The 18,874-nt window shown below is 42.9% G+C and overlaps 2 protein-coding genes across 6 annotated transcripts in view; one reads left to right on the top strand and one right to left on the bottom strand.

The window, feature by feature from the left end:
* The window catches only part of LIN54 (lin-54 DREAM MuvB core complex component), a 42,401-nt gene extending 34,693 nt beyond the window's left edge, over positions 1 to 7,708 (bottom strand). For 2 of the 5 annotated variants that reach the window (XM_063337287.1, XM_063337291.1), the window contains exon 1: positions 7,402 to 7,708. The gene's annotated coding sequence lies outside the window, so the exon portion shown is untranslated. Of the gene's footprint in view, positions 1 to 6,429; positions 6,716 to 6,769; positions 6,891 to 7,401 lie in introns of those variants that run through there. The other 3 variants (XM_063337290.1, XM_063337288.1, XM_063337289.1) reach the window with 3 other exon arrangements.
* Positions 7,709 to 7,821: 113 nt separating this feature from the next.
* Positions 7,822 to 17,236, top strand: COPS4 (COP9 signalosome subunit 4). The gene is made up of 10 exons (XM_063337292.1): positions 7,822 to 8,129; positions 9,170 to 9,249; positions 10,035 to 10,186; positions 11,411 to 11,514; positions 12,380 to 12,533; positions 13,642 to 13,792; positions 14,179 to 14,349; positions 15,711 to 15,826; positions 16,087 to 16,171; positions 16,671 to 17,236. Exons 1-10 carry the CDS (start codon positions 8,056 to 8,058, stop codon positions 16,802 to 16,804), a joined length of 1,221 nt encoding a protein of 406 aa, XP_063193362.1. The 5' UTR covers positions 7,822 to 8,055; the 3' UTR covers positions 16,805 to 17,236.
* The last annotated feature ends 1,638 nt before the right edge of the window (positions 17,237 to 18,874 follow it).

The raw sequence follows: 18,874 nt of genomic DNA, 5'->3' as shown, positions 1-18,874 counted from the left end.
TTTCAATATTGTGAAAGCAATACAAAGATACTTATTGTATCTTACCCTATCCCTGGAGATGCTTAATTCCAGACAGCATACACCAAAGCCACCTGGAAGGAAGAGTTCTTTCCATGCACCGTCTGTGCTGCTTAATATATCCCTTTCTGTCCTTACAGCATACCCTTCCCGATGTGACTTCCATGGCAAACATGCTCTACCACCAGTTGGACAAGTCACCACTAGACTGAGTTGAAACAGATCCAGAAGGTTCCTCTCATTCTCAGAATTAATAAGAGAAAAAACAACTACATGCAAAGCCTTAATTGTGTTTCTCCACTGAAACAGTTTTTTTGGTTTTTTATGTTGTAAGATCACCTAGCTCGTAGCTTCCCTCTTTACTACATCTAAGATGACTTTTTAGACACAAAAGAAGCTTTTTCCAGATGTCAATTTATAATTTTGGGGATTGGAGATTAACAGTGTTGTTATATATGACAGGACATCAAAGCTGACCTGTAGCCTTGACAGCTTATCTGCTGTGACTCAGTTGCCCTAGTCAATAGCTACATTGTATTAAAGCATCAATACCCACAATGCACTGGACGCACATGAATTAGAGAATATCTTAGCACCTGAGTAAGTTCCCCCAGAATCCAGCCCAGTACATGCACCCAAACAGCTCTGTGTCAAACTGCATGCTCTATCAAAACCAATTGAGCAGCGGCAATATGACTTGACTACGGGATGAGTTTGTGCAAAACTGTATGGCATCTGCGTTGTTGAGGGTAGTCTAGGTTCTTCATATCTGGACAACTAAGATAACTGTCTTCCAAGGACAAAGTTTATTTTGCAGCTATAAACAAATATTAGAAGCATAAGCAAATATAACAACTCATGATAACAATGCCATTAAGAATTTTTCTTAAGGATCCAGCACAACCAACTTGTCAAAGTTTTTATTCAACCTATGTTTTTTTTTGCTGACATAACGCCAAAACTCACCTTCCCATTCAAAAGAGAATGATTTTCCCAATCATTCCAGTAGCAACGGTAAAAATTCACAAGTAGCCTCCCACTTTCATGTCTTCTGCTTCTCTCCTGGGAGAATCCATAGCTCATACACAATTTTTAATTTTTCTCTTCACAGGAAACAAGTGACAACCTTTGCTAATGTGCCAAACCTTTGTACGTACGGAATTGACTACAGCCTTATTGGTCCCTCTGCTGCAGCCAGTTTGCAGCACTGGCACCAGAACTATTCTTTGCAAGTGGAGAAAACCCCACTCTTCATTTAATGTTTCATGCATTAACCCAGCAAACAGAAGAAATTTATTTCAATAAAAGATTGAATACACTACATAAAACCACAAGGCTTATAGCTCCCCAGAGATTCTTGACTGCTTGCTAGTGCAAGTGACATAGAACACGTACCTATGCAAAGGAGAAAAAAGCTACAGTTAAGAAAATCAAGGTCACTTGTTCGCCTAAGCTGATTTCAAAGGAAAAAAAGTAATCTTAAATAAACAAATCATTTTATTGGGTCATTTTATAATCAAAACAAAATAAAGAAGATGCTAGTTCATTTCCTTGTTTGCTGTGTTCTCCCATCACTTTTTGCTAAGTACATACAAGCACATGTCAACTATTCCAGGCAACTGAAACTCACAAAGATCAATTGTACTAAAAGATAGGAAATGCAGTTATAGAATGGTTTGGCTTGGAAGGGACCTTAAAGATCATCGAGTTCCAACCCCCCTGCCCTGGGCAGGGACACCTCCCACTAGACCAGGCTGCTCAAAGCCCCATCCAGCCTGGCCTTGAACACTTCCAGGGATGGGGCAGACAACTTCTCTGGACAACCTGTTCCAGTGTCTCACCACCCTCACAGTAAAGAATTTCTTCCCAACATCTAATCTAAATCTACCCTCTTTCAGTTTAAAACTGTTACCCCTCGTCCTATCATAACACTCCCTGATAGAGAGTCCCTCCCCATCCTTCCTGTAGGCCCCCTGGAAGGCCGCTAAGTTCTTAAGAAACTCTTGACACTGAACATGATTTCTCTCAATTGCTAGAAAGGCCTTCACACAAGCGTATGTATGCCCAAGATTTGTCCTGTACAGCTGGAATATTATCAAATGAAAGACCAAAACGGCACATAGGCGATCTTCCTGTACTACAATTCTTGTTATGAATTGCCATCCTTCAATTTTGCTACCGTTTCAATAATGGGTAAAATAGCGTCATTCATTTTATTCATTCCCCATTTTCTTACTCTCTCTGACATGCTACATTGTCTCTAAAATTGAAAGGTTTGTTTTGTTGTAAAGCAAAGAATTACAAAAATCGCTCAGCGCTGCATTTTTTCAACAGTCTTTTGTTTAAGCTTGCTGAGCTAGATCTTGCCTTAAAAAATATGTCATGAAAACAAAAAAAAAAATAAAAATTTACCTGTAAGAAAGCTGTGGTTAACAAAGGTAAGTGGAAAAATTAATCATCTAAGATTGCAAACCCACCATGTTTGCATATGTAACAGCAGAGTGAAAGCAAATTGTTTTAACACAGTAAAAAATATGTGTGTGGAACACAGACAATATAATTTCCATTCTCTTTCCTATTGTCTACAGGAGAGAAGATATGGAGGCAGTTTGTCTGTATGCTTCCCAGAGGATCATGGTTCTGTATTTATCAAGTACACTACCAATGGCAAACCATAGCAAGGAAAAAAAACCCAACCTTAGTCCTTATCAAATGCTGAATATACATCTAGTATAAGTATCAAGTCTTTTTTCATCGGTTACAAGGAATACTAAGAAAATATCAGGTGTTCTTCACCACAAATTTAACTGTCTATAGTCGAAAATTCAAAATAATAGTTCCCAAGGCAACCATAATTCCCTCAACCAACGCAGACCGTTCCCTTCCCATTACTCTACATTCTGTTAAGTGAATGCTCCCTACGTGACACACCATAGATGCAATCAGGTGCAGTGTATCAGAGGAACCAGCAAGATACTTTCAATACATAGGAGTTGCCAATTTGTGTAACAGCTATCAAGTGATACGGACATGAGAGATCTACGTGACACAGTCTGGGATTTGGGGTGGTTTTTTTGGTTTTTAATGGGAAGAAAGATTAAGCTCATGTCACCATGGCCATGTTTATAATAGAGGATCTAGCTGCTTTCTTTTTAAGAATGAATGGAGGAAAAAAAAACAGAACAAAGCAATCACTTGCCCACATACTAGTTATCAGATCCTTCTTCCCTTGGTTAGTTTGGGGTAATTTAAGCTTCCACCATAATTTTAAAAGGAAAACCAACAGCTGAAAAAACTTATGTCAATCAACTTGTAATCGTATACTAATAAAACAAGAACCTGCTACAATTTTTTAGGATTTACTGTGAAAAACATCCTAGCAATAGGATGTTGTTTCATATAGCATCCTTTGCTACTTTGACCACTGTGTGCACATGATCAGCAGCATTACTTTCCTTATACTCCAATTCCCTGTGCGTATTAAACTAGCACTACTGCCAAAGCTCTCCTGTCCTCCTTTGGCACCTGCCTATTCATTTTCCCTCCTCCTAGCAAACATTTACGTAGCTGCAACGGCAGCCCAGATGAAGTAACCAAGCTGGGTTAAAGCTAGCTATCCAAACCAAACTCTGGGCTGTCACAGCCCTGCCTTCTCCATGCTGCTCACTCTGGCCTTCAACCCAGGAAGAAAACTACACAAAGTAGTGAGCAAATTCTGGTGGGCCAGTGTGCTGAGATAGCTCAGTTCAAAGTCTATGAGCACCCCAACAGCACCAAGAAATCACACCACAGCCAACAATTCAGCTGGGGCAGCGGGCTGGGGAAACCCAGGAACCACCCTCCCCTCCCAGCGTAGCATTTATTACTCTCTGACTACTCAAAGCACAAGAGAAGGGGAAAGCATGGAAGACGAAGAAGTTACCAGGGAAGAGCAGAGCCACGTTCCTCACCAGCAAAGCAGCAAACATGCGCTCATGGTACTATAGCAGTGCATAGCCACATCTTCTCCCAGATAAATGGGAGAGTAACACTTAGGAAAAAAAAAACAACACTGAAAGCAAGGACTAAACTACAAAAGCTGCCAGGAAAGCTCTGCCCAGGCACTACATTAGCAGCAATTAACTAGATTTTAAAACAGAAAGCTTTCATTTGTTTGCAGATTGTGTCTCCTATTTCATTCAAATATTTGGGGGGGAAGAGCAGATTAAGCTATGTAGGTAGACCTGAGACCACTGGGAACTTTTTGATAAAAAAATAATATAAAAAAAACAAACAAAAGGCACCAAAAAACTTTTCAGGGGAACAGCAGATTAATCTACAGAAGTTTCTAAAACATTCTTCAGATAGGCTTCTTGAGTCCATAGCAGAAACCGCTGTTAATCCAAAGGAAGAAAAAAAACCTGCCAGACCATAGAGACGGGGACTGGGTACGTTCCTGGAACTCGTACAGCAGACAGAGCAGAGCCCAAAACTAAGGGCATAACCCTCATGTGGGTAGCAACATGTTCAACTGAAGAAGTATGGCTTCTGAACGGGAACAACACACAAGTTGGAAAAATTAAGGAGCCACCATCCAGATCAGGAACATGAGAAACTTGAATCTCTCGCATCATGTAGCTATGCACCCTCATCACTGATCAACGGATTATTCCGACAGTCCTATTCTTTCTTGTGCAAGAAAAACTTTTATGTTTTCTAATGTTGTCAAGCAAGAAAGCCTAGCTAGGGGCTGTACTGAAAGACATATGCTGCTTATCATTTTCTAAGCAACCTACTCAAATGTAAGGCCTGGCAAAAAAACCTCGAATGAAGAGTTCAAGAAACATTTTCCACTTCTTATTGGGAACTTCTGCAGCTAAGAATAAAAAACAAAACAAAACCAACCACCGTGAGTTTTTCTCCTAGGTACTTGTTATGAAGCCCAGCATTATAGTATACAAACTCTGTAGGACATTAAGATGTGCTTCTAACAGGACGTGAAGTAAGAAAGCGCTACCTCTATATCACAGGAAGGGAACAGAAGTACAAGCAGACCAGGTAAGAGATAAGGAAGCACAGTTTGTTGCTGAAGCAGAAAACAAAACACACTTCCCTAATCTATGTTACTGAGTCCCCCCCCAAAATATTTTTCAAAAAAGCATAAGGGAAAAGAATCAAAAGAATCTAAGGGGCTTTGGCCGCTTTTCAAAACCTAAAAATTATCCCAATGTATGAGATAATGATGTCTCTAAGGCTAAAATCTGACAGCACTCTTCATGCCACATTTCAAATTCACCAGTGGTTAGCAGATACTCAATCTGAAACCAGTTAAAGCTTTTTGAGAATTCTAGCTGAACCATTCAGAGCATTCAATTACAAACTATCTCAGCTTGGACAATGTAGAAGCATAAGCAAACCAAACAGCAGCATATAGTTCTTGATACATGATCTGAACAATCAACCTTGCATAACAAACTTAAAACTTGCCCCATTGCAACAAGCATGAAGTACCTTTTTATCCCATTAGAGACGCTAAGTTGCATTTTCTAACAAACTCTCCAGGCCAGCCTTTAAGAGCCCTTGGCCTACTGAGCAATACAGCCGTACATCTCTCTGTAGGTTGATAAAAGTCTGTACAAGGCATGGAACCAAGCAAGTTACCACTTGCTTACACATATCTAAATTGGATGTCTTAGGAAATAAAAAGAAGTATAATGCATTTTATTTTATGAAAAGATTCCCCTGGCAAAAGTAATCTCAGCTGATAACGTGCTACTCTTCTTGCCTCCAGTAAGCCAAAAAGCTATTGTGAATAAACTAACCACACACACAAGGCACTGCTTGTTGTTGCCAGCTTTATGTAAACAATGCAAGGAATATTCTGAATTATTTTTCTATATTCAGTATTTTCTACAATAACTCTAACATATTTCAAGCAACCGTTCAAAACGATGAACCTAATGAAAGGTCATTTAAATATCTATTATTTCTTCACTTGAAATCCTAAGTCTGAGAGCTCTCCTCCCGTTCACACTATGTTCCAGTGGACAATTCCACATGCTCTCAATGCCACAGTGCTTTCCACAACTCAGAACCCCTATGCCAAATGTTACATAATTAGTACACGATGTGCTTCAAAGGTAAGACCACCAATAATTAATAATACATTCTGACTGCCAATATGCCTCATGATGAGCAAGAGTGATGAAGAGAGACGCTGAAACTGTCCCAGAAGACGGTCCAGCTAAACTCAGTCCGAACTCGGAGGCTGTCCGCGGCCGTGCAGCAGCACGCTGAAGGCACAGCTACGCCCTCACACTCGGGCGAGTTAAGGAAGTGTGGAAAACACCCTACGCCGTTTCCACGGCACCCCGCTCTGCCGCGCAGAGCCCGAGCGAGCATCCCCCGCAGACAAAGGCAGCGCGTCCTCACCCCGGACTAAGTCCGGCGCGGCCCCGGCAGATCCTCAAGGCGCAGCCCGGTCCCCTCCGGCGGCCCACGCCGGCAAGTTTGGCGAGGAGAGCGTCCCCGGGCCTAAGCCGGCGGCCACCGCGTCCTGCCGCCGCCAAAGCCAGGGGTCCGGGACCGCCCGGCCCGAGGGCACCCGACCGCCCGATGCGGTGTCCCGTAGGCCAGAGAAGCCGGGCCCCGCCAACCCCAGGCCCAGCGAGGCGAGCCCCAGCGGCCGCGACGGCTAGCGTCGCGCGACGCCGGTAACGGCCGCCCCCCGCCCTCCACGACCGTTACCCCCGCGCGCCCCCCGGAGCCCCACCTCATCGGCGGGCGGCGCGGGGGCGGCGGGATCCGCCGGGCTCCGTCAGCGGCCGCCACCGTATTTCGAAAGATCCGCCATTTTCACCCCGTCACCACCGCCCCCCGCGGCCCGCCCCCGCCGCACCTGCCCCCGTCGCACCGCCCCGCCCCGCCTCGCCGCCGCCCGCGGGGCGTCCCCGCCGAGCTGCCCCGCCGCCAAACCCCAACTGCTTCCGGACCGGCAAGGAAGGGGCCGGCGGCAGGTCCCGCACAGACCCCCGGTCCGAGGAGGAAGCCTCGCCGCCGCCCCCTCGGTCCGTTTTAACCCCACCGCTCCGCTGCGGCTTTGAGGGCAGCTGATCTCAGCGAGCAGAGGTGAAGAGACCCGCCGAGCGGGCATCCCCCGCAGCGGAACGGCGGCCGGGACGACTGTCCCTGCAAGCCCGAGGAGGTCGGCGAGGCCGCCCGGGAGCCCGCCCCGCCACGGGTAGCGCGCCTAGCAGGGCCGGGCCTATGCCTTCCCGGCGGGAGGCGGCTGTCAGTGCTCCACAGCTCCCTCCCGGGCTCCGCCGCTCCTTCCCCGCCAGCGCAGCCGTGCCCGCACCCCCTTCTTCTCCTTCTTGCCGCCGCTTTCCCGCCCCTCGCACTCACCGGGCGGGCGCCCTTCCTCTTCCTCCTCCTCCACCGCTGCTGCTGCTGCTACCGTTGCCTCTCTTCGCCGCTGTCGCCGCACGCCCTCCGCGCCTCGCGCCGCCGCCGGCCCTCTCGCCTCCGCTACCGCGCCCGGCGGCCGTGGCGGCGGCAGCGCCCGCGATGAAGCCGCCGTGTTTGTTCAAAATCACGCGCCCCGCGCCATTCCTCCGCCGCATCCCATAATACTGCGCCGCGCCGCCCTGGCAACCGGGCGCAGCGCCCCGCGCGCGCGCGCGCCGTGCCGCCCCGCCCCGCCCCGCCCCGCGCTTCCGGGCCCGCCCCGCTCGAGCCGGGCCTCCCGCTTCCGGGGCCGCGCGCGCCACTTGAGGAGGAGGACCCAGCCTTGTCCTACGTTGAGGCCGCTGACACGCGCCCACACGCCCACGCGCGGTTATAGACGTGTATAGGTTTATACGTGCCGCCCTGCAGCCCCGGGGGGAGGTCTGCGTGGGGCCCACCCGAGCTCTATTCCCGCGGCTCGCCTCTGCCCGCCCGGGCCCTCCCCGCCACGTGACGTCGTCGTGCGGCGGCCCCTCTAGCCCGCCGGCGGCGCGGCTCTATGGTAGGAGGAGGTCTGCGTCGCGCTAGGGCGACGGCGGCGAGTCGGCGAAGATGGCGGCCGCGGTGAGGCAGGATCTGGCGCAGCTGATGAACTCCAGCGGCTCTCACAAGGATCTGGCGGGCAAGTGAGTGCCGGTGCCGGCCTGCCCATGGCGGGGCGAGGCGGGTGAGGGGCCGTTGGGGGGGGGGGCAGGTGGGGAGGTGCCGGGCCCTGGGCGCGCGAGGCGGCTCTTGCCCAACGGTCGCCCTTCTTTAAATAAAAAGAAGAAGAAAAAAGAAAGATTTTACCTCACGATTCTGTCATTTTTTAATTTATTTTTCGTTTTTAACCACGGCTTGCGCTGTGCTGGCGGCGTCCTGGCGCAGGCTGCCGCGCGGGGCCTTATCCCTTTTCGCCATAGCTCCCTCGTGTCTGCCCGCCACCCCTCAGAGTTCTGCTGCCTGCCCGTCGGCTGCGCGGAATGCAGGCAGATGTGGCTCAGTCAACTGAAATTTTGAAGAGTCCCAGTCCAGTTGCTCATTTTCTAGAGGAATTGCTTCAGTTTTTGGAGTTTTATGTAAAAACTTGGAATCGTCCCCCTCAAAATGTGTTTACAACGTGAGTGTTGTACTTCATCAGTATTGAGGTTACGGCCCAGACAAAGTTTAATTATCTTTATGAAGCATGAAAACTGGAGTTGCTATTTTTGCAGGAATACTTAACTGTCTTCGTGTCAGGTGACCGTAGCATGCTATTTACCTCCCACTCCCAACACTGTTTCTCTTTCTTATTGAATATGGCATTTGGAACATTTGACTAACTTTATTGATCTTAATCCACGTGCACTATAGTTTTCATTACTTTTGCTGTGCACTATCCCAGGGATGTGATTTATTTATTTATTTTACCCTTCATAATTGTACATGTATTCACAGATGACAAAATGATGAGCAATGTTATCTAGTCCTGGGATTTAAAAAGAGCCCGATCCTAATTCCAGGTGAATGTACCTGACATTTGAGTGCAAACACTTTGGAAAATTACCATGTCAAAGGTATAGAAAATATAAGCAAAAGTAGGGGCTCTGACGTAGAAAATAAGCAGAGAAACATAACTTGTTAGTGCAAAAATGTGCCCTATGAGTGATTTTTTTTTTTTAATATTTTTTTTTAAATCTGTGGACAGATATCGTCAAATATTGGAAAAAGCCATTCAGCTGTCGGGTGTAGAACAACTTGAAGCTTTGAAAGCTTTTGTAGAAGCAAGTAAGTGCATCTGGTGTAATCGGTTGCACACTGAGTGAAGGCCAGAGGTCTGTGGGATTGCATATTTGTTAACTCTACGTGAAGCTACATAAATACATGATATTTTGGTCCTATTGGAACTCAAACACAACTAGAAGAGGAACCATCATCGCCACATTCAGAAGTTAAGGGAGAATGGACTTGTAAGCTTTGTAAGTTATAATACCTGTCAGTGTGACAGTGTTGGAAGGTGAAAACAAAGTAGTCTCTGTTGAATGTTAAAATTGATACTGGATGTCAAGTGGTATTTAAACTAACAACCCCGTTCTTCCCCTGTCTCAGTTAGTTTGAAAAACTGTCAAGAAGAAATGCTTAGGGTTTTTTTTTTTTTGTGTTGTATTCGATGTTTGGCTTATTGAATACCTCTATAAATAATACCCGTTGTGATTTTTTTAAGTTGAGAATAAACTTAGTGAAATTTAGCCTAAAGGTTTACTTTGTCCAAGATGTTTCAGCAACTGAGAACAGTGATTCATAATGAAACATCTCTAAACTGTAAATCAAAGTGAGAAATTCATTATTACCTGTGAGGGGTTAGAACTCGGTGACCTCTAATGTAAACAAGCTGTTTCTGAGAGAAAAAATTCACCTTTTAAAAACAAAGAGAAAAACCCCTTCACTAGAATACAGATTTAAAAACTCGAACTATTCATATTTAATATAAAAATAAATGATCAGTTACAGTGAAGGCACTGACAAGCATTGTGTCCATCTTGTGTTTTTTCTTCCATGCTTCTCTGAACTAGTGGTGAATGAGAATGTCAGTCTAGTGATCTCACGTCAGCTACTGACAGATTTCTGTACCCATCTTCCAAGTCTTCCTGACAGCACAGCCAAAGAAATTTACCACTTCACCTTGGAAAAGATACAGCCTAGAGTTATTTCATTTGAAGAGCAGGTGAGAGATCAATGACAAGGGGTTTTTGGTTTGCGGGCTTAGCTTTGTGTTTTTTTTTCCCTTACCTGCTGGCTATTTTAAGTCTTTAAAAAAAGCTGTTCAAAACAGATATTCCTACTTGGAGTCCAGTTCTGCAGTCTTGTACATGCAAAACCTGAGCTAAATGCAGAGAGTATTTAGGATCATGCAAAGAATACAGGCTTTGTCTCTTCATCAGGATGCTGGGCATGTAATTCCTCTGCTACCAGAAAATGGCTTCTTAAAATGAAACAGTACTTGAGCTACAGGAGGTGCTGTCAAGAGACAGACCGATAGTCATTGTATTGTGTTTTACCCAACTAATGGAACAGCCAGGTTATGTAAAGAGAGAAACATCTTCATAAATAGCTTTTGTTTCAAAATAAATACCTCTGTGTGTGTATTAGCCATAATCATTTTACCATGAAAGAAGTGTTTTCTTGAAAACCCAATTGTAGTTAACTACTGAAAGTGCTGCAGTTCTTTTTCAATTCACCCCTTGGTTTTGTTGTATGAGTATTCACCGGCATCTGAGAGTTCTTACAGTAGATGTTTATATAAAAAGCCTTTAGGATCTAGTATTTGAGAAGCAAGGCAGTTTCTGACATTATTCGTATTTGCTTGTCTTATCTTCTGTCTTTTTAAGCACCTTTTACTCTTAAGTCTTAACTGAACATGCTTGTATGCTTGTAATGATTCTGCATAAATTAAATCCCAGGCATCAGATAATTTATTTTTTTTTAGCCACACTTTTTATAAAACCCAGATTGTAAGCACTGATATTTTACCTGCTGATAGCTGCCCTACAAAGTAGAAGTCTGCATTTATATCTCTCAGGCATGATAAGATGTATAACTGCAAGAAATGGCTTGTGAATCTTGGTGCCCCAGTTCTTGAAAGCCTCGTTTAATCTTTTTAAAAGCTTTATAAAAGGTTATTACTTCTCACTCCCTTTTATCTTGTCACAAGTTTAAGCGTGAATGCTTCAAATCAACACTTGTATTTAAAAAGCTTGGTATTAAAGCTTGAGCCAGGAGTCCCACGCAGGAGTCCTCACATGGGAAGAGTTGCACGCGTGTGGGTTGCTGTGTCTATGAAGCTGGGGTATCGGTTGAGAGGATTCATGAACAAGAACAAATACTGTGAAAGTTAATACAGAACTACTCAACTTTTATAGTGTTCGCTATTGATTTGATTATTGTTTAGGTCGCTTCAATAAGGCAACATCTTGCATCAATCTATGAGAAAGAAGAAGACTGGAGAAATGCAGCACAAGTATTGGTGGGGATCCCTTTGGAAACAGGGCAAAAGTAAGTACTGTGCTTGATGCAGTTATGTGTTGTTAAATGTACTTGCTCCCTTTGTACTTAAATAGACTAGCGAGTGAGAATTTTGGGGTTGAATATTTTCCCAGAGTTTCAGTAGTTCAGGCCAAAACTATTGTCAGGTGACAAAAGTATAGCTTGATCACTGTACATTACAGTAAACAGTTTAGTGTGCCAAAATACCACACCAGAAGCTTTGCAGTATTTATTAGTCTTGTTGATAAACAACCTTTTTGATAATATTTTACAAAAATGCTTCTAAGGTTATTGAAAGGTTCTTGAAAAGTGGCAGTTCTTCCATGTGTTCGCCTGTACAGTTCAAAATGTAGACATAGTTTGAAATTGGTTATTAACAAATGCAGTTGAGGTTATTTGTGGGTTTTTTTGTGGTTTTGTGTTGTTTGTTTTTTTTAAAGTCTAGAACCCTTGCTGTTACTTTTCTCTGGCTGTCCTTTCTATCCTCTTTCTCTGTACGCATGTAGAAGGAATTGCTGTAGGTTTTGCCTGTTTAGCACCTATTTGTTCCACTGCAAGTTTGCTTTTTAACTCAAGTGGCTCACCACTTCTGGCAAACTTACAATCCACTAAAAACAGATTATTAGAGTGTACGTTTGTCTCTTGGTGGACAGCATTATTTCTACTGGTGTTTGTAGAAGCCAGTTCGGTACTGGCATTCATCTCAAATTTCCTTACCCTGAACAGAGCGTGCTAATTTTGGTATTGGGGAAGAAGAAAGCAAGTAAAGCAAACGTTGCCAAGTGCTTAACAATCGTAATATATGTTTAGAACAGCTAAGAACAAGTGGAGTTGTGGAGCAACTTTGAGCACTTGCTTTTCTGTTTCTCTACAGACAATACAATGTGGATTATAAACTGGAGACCTACCTGAAAATTGCCAGGCTGTATCTGGAGGATGATGACCCAGTTCAAGCAGAAGCTTATATTAATCGAGCTTCCCTGCTTCAGAATGAATCAACTAATGAACAGCTGCAAATCCATTATAAGGTTGTCTAACTTGTTTTATTGCTTTCTCTTTCTAAAGGGAGATGATTCCACCCACATTGAGATGTTTTTATGCAATCCCACTAAAACTTTCATAATGAGAAAAGAGACAAAGGGAAAAGCTTGGAAGTGGTTTTGGGAGCTAGCAACATCTTAGCAATATTCCTTATGATTTGGAGATAGGTCTGTAAAGGTTCCTTAAATACCAGGTTTATTGATTGAAGGGAAAACTTAGACTTCAAAACATCTGAAATACTGTTGGTAATACTGCCTTCACCTTTGTAAATCTAAGAGGAGGAAAAAAAATCACGTTCAGTATTAGGGACAACAGAAGCCCCCTGCCCCCAACAGTAATTAAATAGTAAGTCCCATGCATAAAAGTAGCTTTAAGTCTCAATTAGTAAAGTAACTGCTGACCTTTCTGCTTATTTGTGGGTTTACTGCATACATAGTTCATACACTAATTTCTCAAACCGTTGTAGTAACTGGGATGAGCAGTGAGTGGTAACTATAGTGTGACAGTGCCAATCAAGTGTGGTGGTGTTTAAAATTGTACAACCCAAAGCAGATGTGCCATGAGCTGTAACTCAGGCTGTGGTGGTTTTGGTTTGTTAGTTTTCCCTTTTTTCTCCCCCCATGCTATGTTTTAAAGTGTGCGCTCAGTTGGAAGCGTAAATATTTTCTCTAAGCATTAGAAAAGCACAAAGGAAGGGAGAGAAGAAATACCAGATGCTGTTACAGCGCTGAAAGGGAAAAGCAAACACTTGAAACGTGTAAATTGCTACCTAAGTGCTAGCTGTCAATGTCAGTAGTGAAAGGGAAGCTTACATAAGTGCAATATCAGCTGTACAATATTTCATTTACATAGTTCCTAGCGTTTAGACGTTTGCAATATTTAACATGTGAATAGCGCCCTTTCAGTTGGTTTCCGTGATACTTTAGCCAAGGGCTTTACAAGTCAAGCTAATTGTTCGAAGACATAGATTTCCCTAGGATGCAGTAGAGCAATATTTATGGGTACTGTCATGTGATAATGTGGCAATTTATACACACCTATATTATGCAGCCACCCCTGTTAGTTTTCTTTTTTTGAGACATACTTTCTTTCTAGGTTTGCTATGCTCGAGTTCTTGATTACAGAAGAAAGTTCATTGAGGCTGCTCAAAGATACAATGAGCTCTCCTATAAGAGCATAGTCCATGAAACCGAGCGACTGGAGGCGTTGAAACATGCTTTGCATTGTACTATTTTGGCGTCAGCAGGTAAAATACATACTACGTTTTTGCATAAAAGACCCAACATACGTATTTCATATCCCCTGAAGCAAGTCAGCTTGTGCATTACTTGTGGGGAGGGATCTTGTTACTAAGATTTGGTGTCAAAATTACCTGTTGGCATACTGTTAGGTCAGAGTTGGATTACGTCTGTGTCTTTGCTAGTGATAAGGCAGCATCTTGGCTAAAGATGCAAAAGATAGTCGGTGGCAAACGGTGTTTTGGAACTGAACACAACCAAGTTCCTTCTTTAGTAGAGCTTTGTTGGTTAATTGCATGCATTGAGGAAAAAAAGATGATAACTTTCTGTTGTTTACTTCTAAATACTCAATACTTCGGTGATCATTTATGAGGATTCTTCTCGACTCTTCTAGGACAACAGCGTTCTCGCATGCTTGCTACACTCTTCAAGGATGAGAGATGTCAGCAGCTTGCAGCCTATGGGATCTTGGAGAAAATGTATCTTGACAGAATTATCCGTGGAAATCAACTTCAGGAGTTTGCAGCTATGTTAATGCCTCACCAGAAAGCAACTACAGCCGATGGTACGTATTTCTCTAAACCCTTGTAATGCTAGGTGTTCATCTACAGGAGTTAAATTTGCCCAACGCAGTCAAGAAGCATGATGGAAAAGAATCTAGTATTGCTTATATGATTATTTTAAAATTATTTCCCAGCATGTTACCCTCATGAGTATAGTTTAATAGTAAAGCTTCTTAGGCATAGTTCGTGTTTCTGATTGGCTTTAAGGTTTTGAAATGCTCCTTTAGAAGGTAACTTGTAAAAATCTTATCTCTGTTGATGTACAGTCCTCTCTACTGACAGCTTCCCAGTATTTCTAACCTTGACTCATACTTTGAGTCTCTGTCCTTTTGAGCTTCTCCAGTTCTAAGTCACTGTTATAAATAGGATGCCTAGAAACACGTGACATGCATGTAGGCTGTAAATGGTCTGTGCAGATGATAAATTTATTTGAGCTGCTTCCTGATTTGACAGGAAGATGACAGATAGTGAGGGGATGACTTGGACCTTGCACTGTCTCCACATTGTTTTCTGAGCCAGCTCACTGATGTCTTATTAGCTCTGTTCTTCCTGGAACCTCTGAACAGTGAGAAATAATGTGAAATAATGACTTCACTGGAATCCTAAATGCACTGGTCTTAATTTCCTAAATTAGAAGAATATTGAAGTGGAAAAATACATAAGCCTGAAATACCTCTTAATCAGGAAAACCTTCCTAGTGGACAATACTCGTTGATTAAGGACAAATAAACAACTGTGTAATCACAGAGGTGAAAACTGGTTAAAGGTACTTACTAACAATAAGCTACAGTTCTTTCCTTGGGTCAGTTTGTTCTTTAGGTATAACCCGTACTGTTTGTCTAAGTTAAAGAATGCAGGTTAGTTGGTATTAATAATGTGCTTATTTTCACCTAGAGGGTAAGGGGCAAATAAGTTAAATTTTTAAATTGAGAAGAGAGAAATTAGATGAGAGTTTATCAGTATACAAGCACAGTAAAAGAGAGGTTAATTGTACCCCTAAAAGCTGTAATGAATAAGAAAAAAAAAAGGTCTTAGCATTTGTCAAGCTACAAACTAATCACAGGAGATCAAACTCCCTCAATTCAGATGTTGAGTCTTGTAGCAAAACCAAGGATTCCACTTGATATTCTAGAAATTAAATAAAAGGGTTTAAGCGATGTATCTTAAAATCAACCACGTGCCATCCATTTCTTTTTGTTCCCTTTCTTCTGTGTAGCATAACACTGATGCAAGGCAGATGCATCTTGACCTTCTGCACACATAACCCTTGGGGAAAAAAAGTGTTTTCCATCTGCTCTACAATATGAACGAAGTATTTCAATCTTATAGTAACGGATTTTTTTTCTCCTCTAACTCCTCTCAGGTTCCAGTATCCTGGACAGAGCTGTTATTGAGCACAACTTACTATCTGCGAGCAAACTTTACAACAACATTACTTTTGAAGAGCTTGGAGCATTACTAGAGATCCCTGCAGCTAAGGTATCGGTTTTCTATGTGTTTTGTAAAGACAAGGAGCATCAAAGACAATAGAAAATAGCTGTGATAAATATTAGGAAAATGAGTTCAATATTAGGAAAAAATTAACTATTCCGTATTATGAGGAAAGTTAAATATCTAGCACGTCTTATGAGAAGGAAGGGTACATGATGTGGAATGAACAATAGTGGAGTTAGGTGCCACTGATAGTATGGACATCATTTCATAATAAGTTTTTAACATCTTTCTCTTTGCTATTTCAGGCAGAAAAGATAGCTTCTCAGATGATAACCGAGGGTCGCATGAACGGATTCATTGATCAGATTGATGGAATTGTTCATTTTGAGAGTAAGTTCCACCACAGTAATTTATTTTTTTTAGCACAATTCAGAGTGACCTTTTTGAGTTGCTGCCTTACATGATAAAGAAATTAAATTTCTTACTATGTTACATCTGAAGTGAGCTTGCTGAGTCTTCTTGTGGCCAGGAGGTGGCAGAGTTTGCCTTAATGGAGGATCACACTTCACCCACCCTCCCTATTATGCATTCTCTTACCTACAGGAAAGTGAATTTATTCCATCAGTTTCCTTGTAGGAAAACGTTCACCAGGAAGTTCTCTGTTTAATTCTACTTTGCAATGCAGGAGTTAGGCTTGTAACAGACAGCCACAATCATTGTAGCTTTTGAATACAAAAATGAGCATGACGTAGCTGCAAGGAAGGCTTCCTCTGTTAGGTAGGTGAGGGCAGTGGCAGAAGAAAAGGTTGGAGTTGAAAAGGCAAGGGAATTGCTAATACTTACTTTGTTTTGTATGGGTTGTTTTTTGTGTTGGTTTTTTTTTTTTCAGCTCGTGAAGCTTTGCCAACCTGGGACAAGCAGATTCAGTCACTGTGTTTCCAGGTTAACAACCTGCTGGAGAAGATAAGTCAAACAGCCCCAGAATGGACAGCACAGGCAATGGAAGCCCAGATGGCTCAGTGACTGTGCAGCCTTTGTCTGAATGGAGGCAATCAACTGCTTGCTGTGCTGGAAGAAAGGAACTGAGTAGGACTTCGAACCACACAGATAACCTACATTTGTTTTCCCACCTTCTGCTTTTACTCTGGCTTAGGACACAATTAGATGATACCATTTTTGGTGTGAAAGTCTCCCAGTTCTCAGAACACAGAATGGTGCTGCTGCTGCCTCTACGTTGCACTTTACTGTGCTGAAAGCTGTGGTTCCCACGTAGAAGCAGCTGCAATGTCTGCAGCAAGCTTTGGGTTTGGTTTATTTAATTTTGGGGGTTTTTTTTCCACTGTATTACTATAGCTTTGTAGCCCATTAATTCCTAGAATGCTTGTCCTGCTGTGAAAATATAAGTGCCATGTTTCTTTTAGTTGTAATTATTCTAATAAAGGCTGGAATGAGCCACTTGGTGTAAGCCTTGCGGGGACCTGGGGTTTTTTTCATAAGCAGCAACTTGAAATAAGTTGAATTTTTGAAATTGTAACTTTCAGCCCCTGAAAATGTTAAATGAGAAACAGCTTTTTTTCCTTCTTCTATGTTTATGAAACACAAGTCTGAAATCTTAACTGAAGGAAATACTGACCCTTGTCCTGCATTGGTGCAGCAGGGCACAGAGTTTTCTATCCTGAGAGGCGGGGTAAAGACCAGTATTCCCAAGAGACCCTGTTGCAATGATATGGTAAGTGATGAGAATATAGCACATGCCAAGTAAAGTAGGCCAAGCGTGCTCTTTGTTTTATTTTCTAGGTCAGCATGAATTGGTAATTTTTCAAAAGTATCCATAGCCGTGTTTTGGAACTGAAGGTGTAGCAAGAAACTCTTAACAGGTAGGGATTCTGTACTACAAAGATTAAACATCTTCTGAAACTGGAGTGGTTGGAGAATGCTGTTCGGATTACTTCTATAATGAGATGCAACGACTAGGTAAAGATGTTGTGATAAGCAGGACTAACTTGAAATGCTGTGCACAGCAATGAAGTATCAAAGTGGCCCTTCTGATGTTTATCAGTCTGGAGTTGTGCACTCTTGACCTATCCTTGTGGTCTGCGAGATATACAAGTCTTATTGTGCGATTTGATGCAGGGGTTTTCACAGAGAGCTCTCTGGTAATGGAGAGCCAAGGCAGAGTTTCATCAACAGCTGTTCTTGTCCAGAGGTTATATTTTAATTTAAGGTGACCTTGTTCAGGTTGTAATTCCAGCTTTGATGTGAATTACCATAGCTCCTTTTTCATTTCAGTCAAGTAATAATAGTATTAATGAGTTTTCAGTCTCTGTTCATTCTAGTCTTTTTGTCTCAAAATCTGGAGGATGTTGATGTCTTCTCACATCAAAGGTTTTGGCTTAATCCACAACTCTAATGCCTTGATTTTTGTTTTGCCCTTTTTTTTAACATGTTTATGCATTTAGATTTGTAGTGCTGTTAGAAAAGCTGGGAGCCTAGTGAAGGGTGGTTCATCCATAAATAGGATGGACTTCTGTCAACCTGGCAAAACAACTGACCAAGTAAGTTATGATGGCTCCCAGTCGATAGCATCCTTTAGTTCCTCTGGGAGGGGAAGTGGTGACAGAGCAGCGGTGGGCCCAGGAAGAAGCTGCCCACCTCTTGACAAGTTTACTGTGAAAGAGCAGGCGTGGAAGATCTTCCAGATTATCCTTATTACATATTATGGCTGTTGTCCTTCAGTGTGGGCTGACATAGTCCTGTATAAGGGTCTCCATCTACTAGCGTTGGTGTCGTGATACTCTGGATTGTCACCTCCAATACCCACAAAGGGTCATCTGTCTTACTAAATGGCCTCCTGTGTTACACTCTAATGCAGCAGCTGTGAATAATTTGTTGGTTACAGGAGAGATGCTGGTATTTCAGTAGATGGCAGTAAAAGCCAAGCTGACCACAACCAAGTCCCAAATGTGCTATACGCATGTTTGTTGTACTGCTTTTTCCAAGTCAACAGTGTCAGAACTCGGAGCTGGCTTTGGCTGTTCATTGGATAGCTTTTATATCTACACAACCTTGTTTCCTCTAAACTCTCCCAGTTAT

Source organism: Chroicocephalus ridibundus, chromosome 5 (assembly GCF_963924245.1).
Source record: "Chroicocephalus ridibundus chromosome 5, bChrRid1.1, whole genome shotgun sequence".
Taxonomy (NCBI): Eukaryota; Metazoa; Chordata; class Aves; order Charadriiformes; family Laridae; genus Chroicocephalus; species Chroicocephalus ridibundus.
The sequence above is the reverse complement of the archived record's forward strand: the minus strand, read 5'-3'. Positions and strand labels throughout refer to the sequence as shown.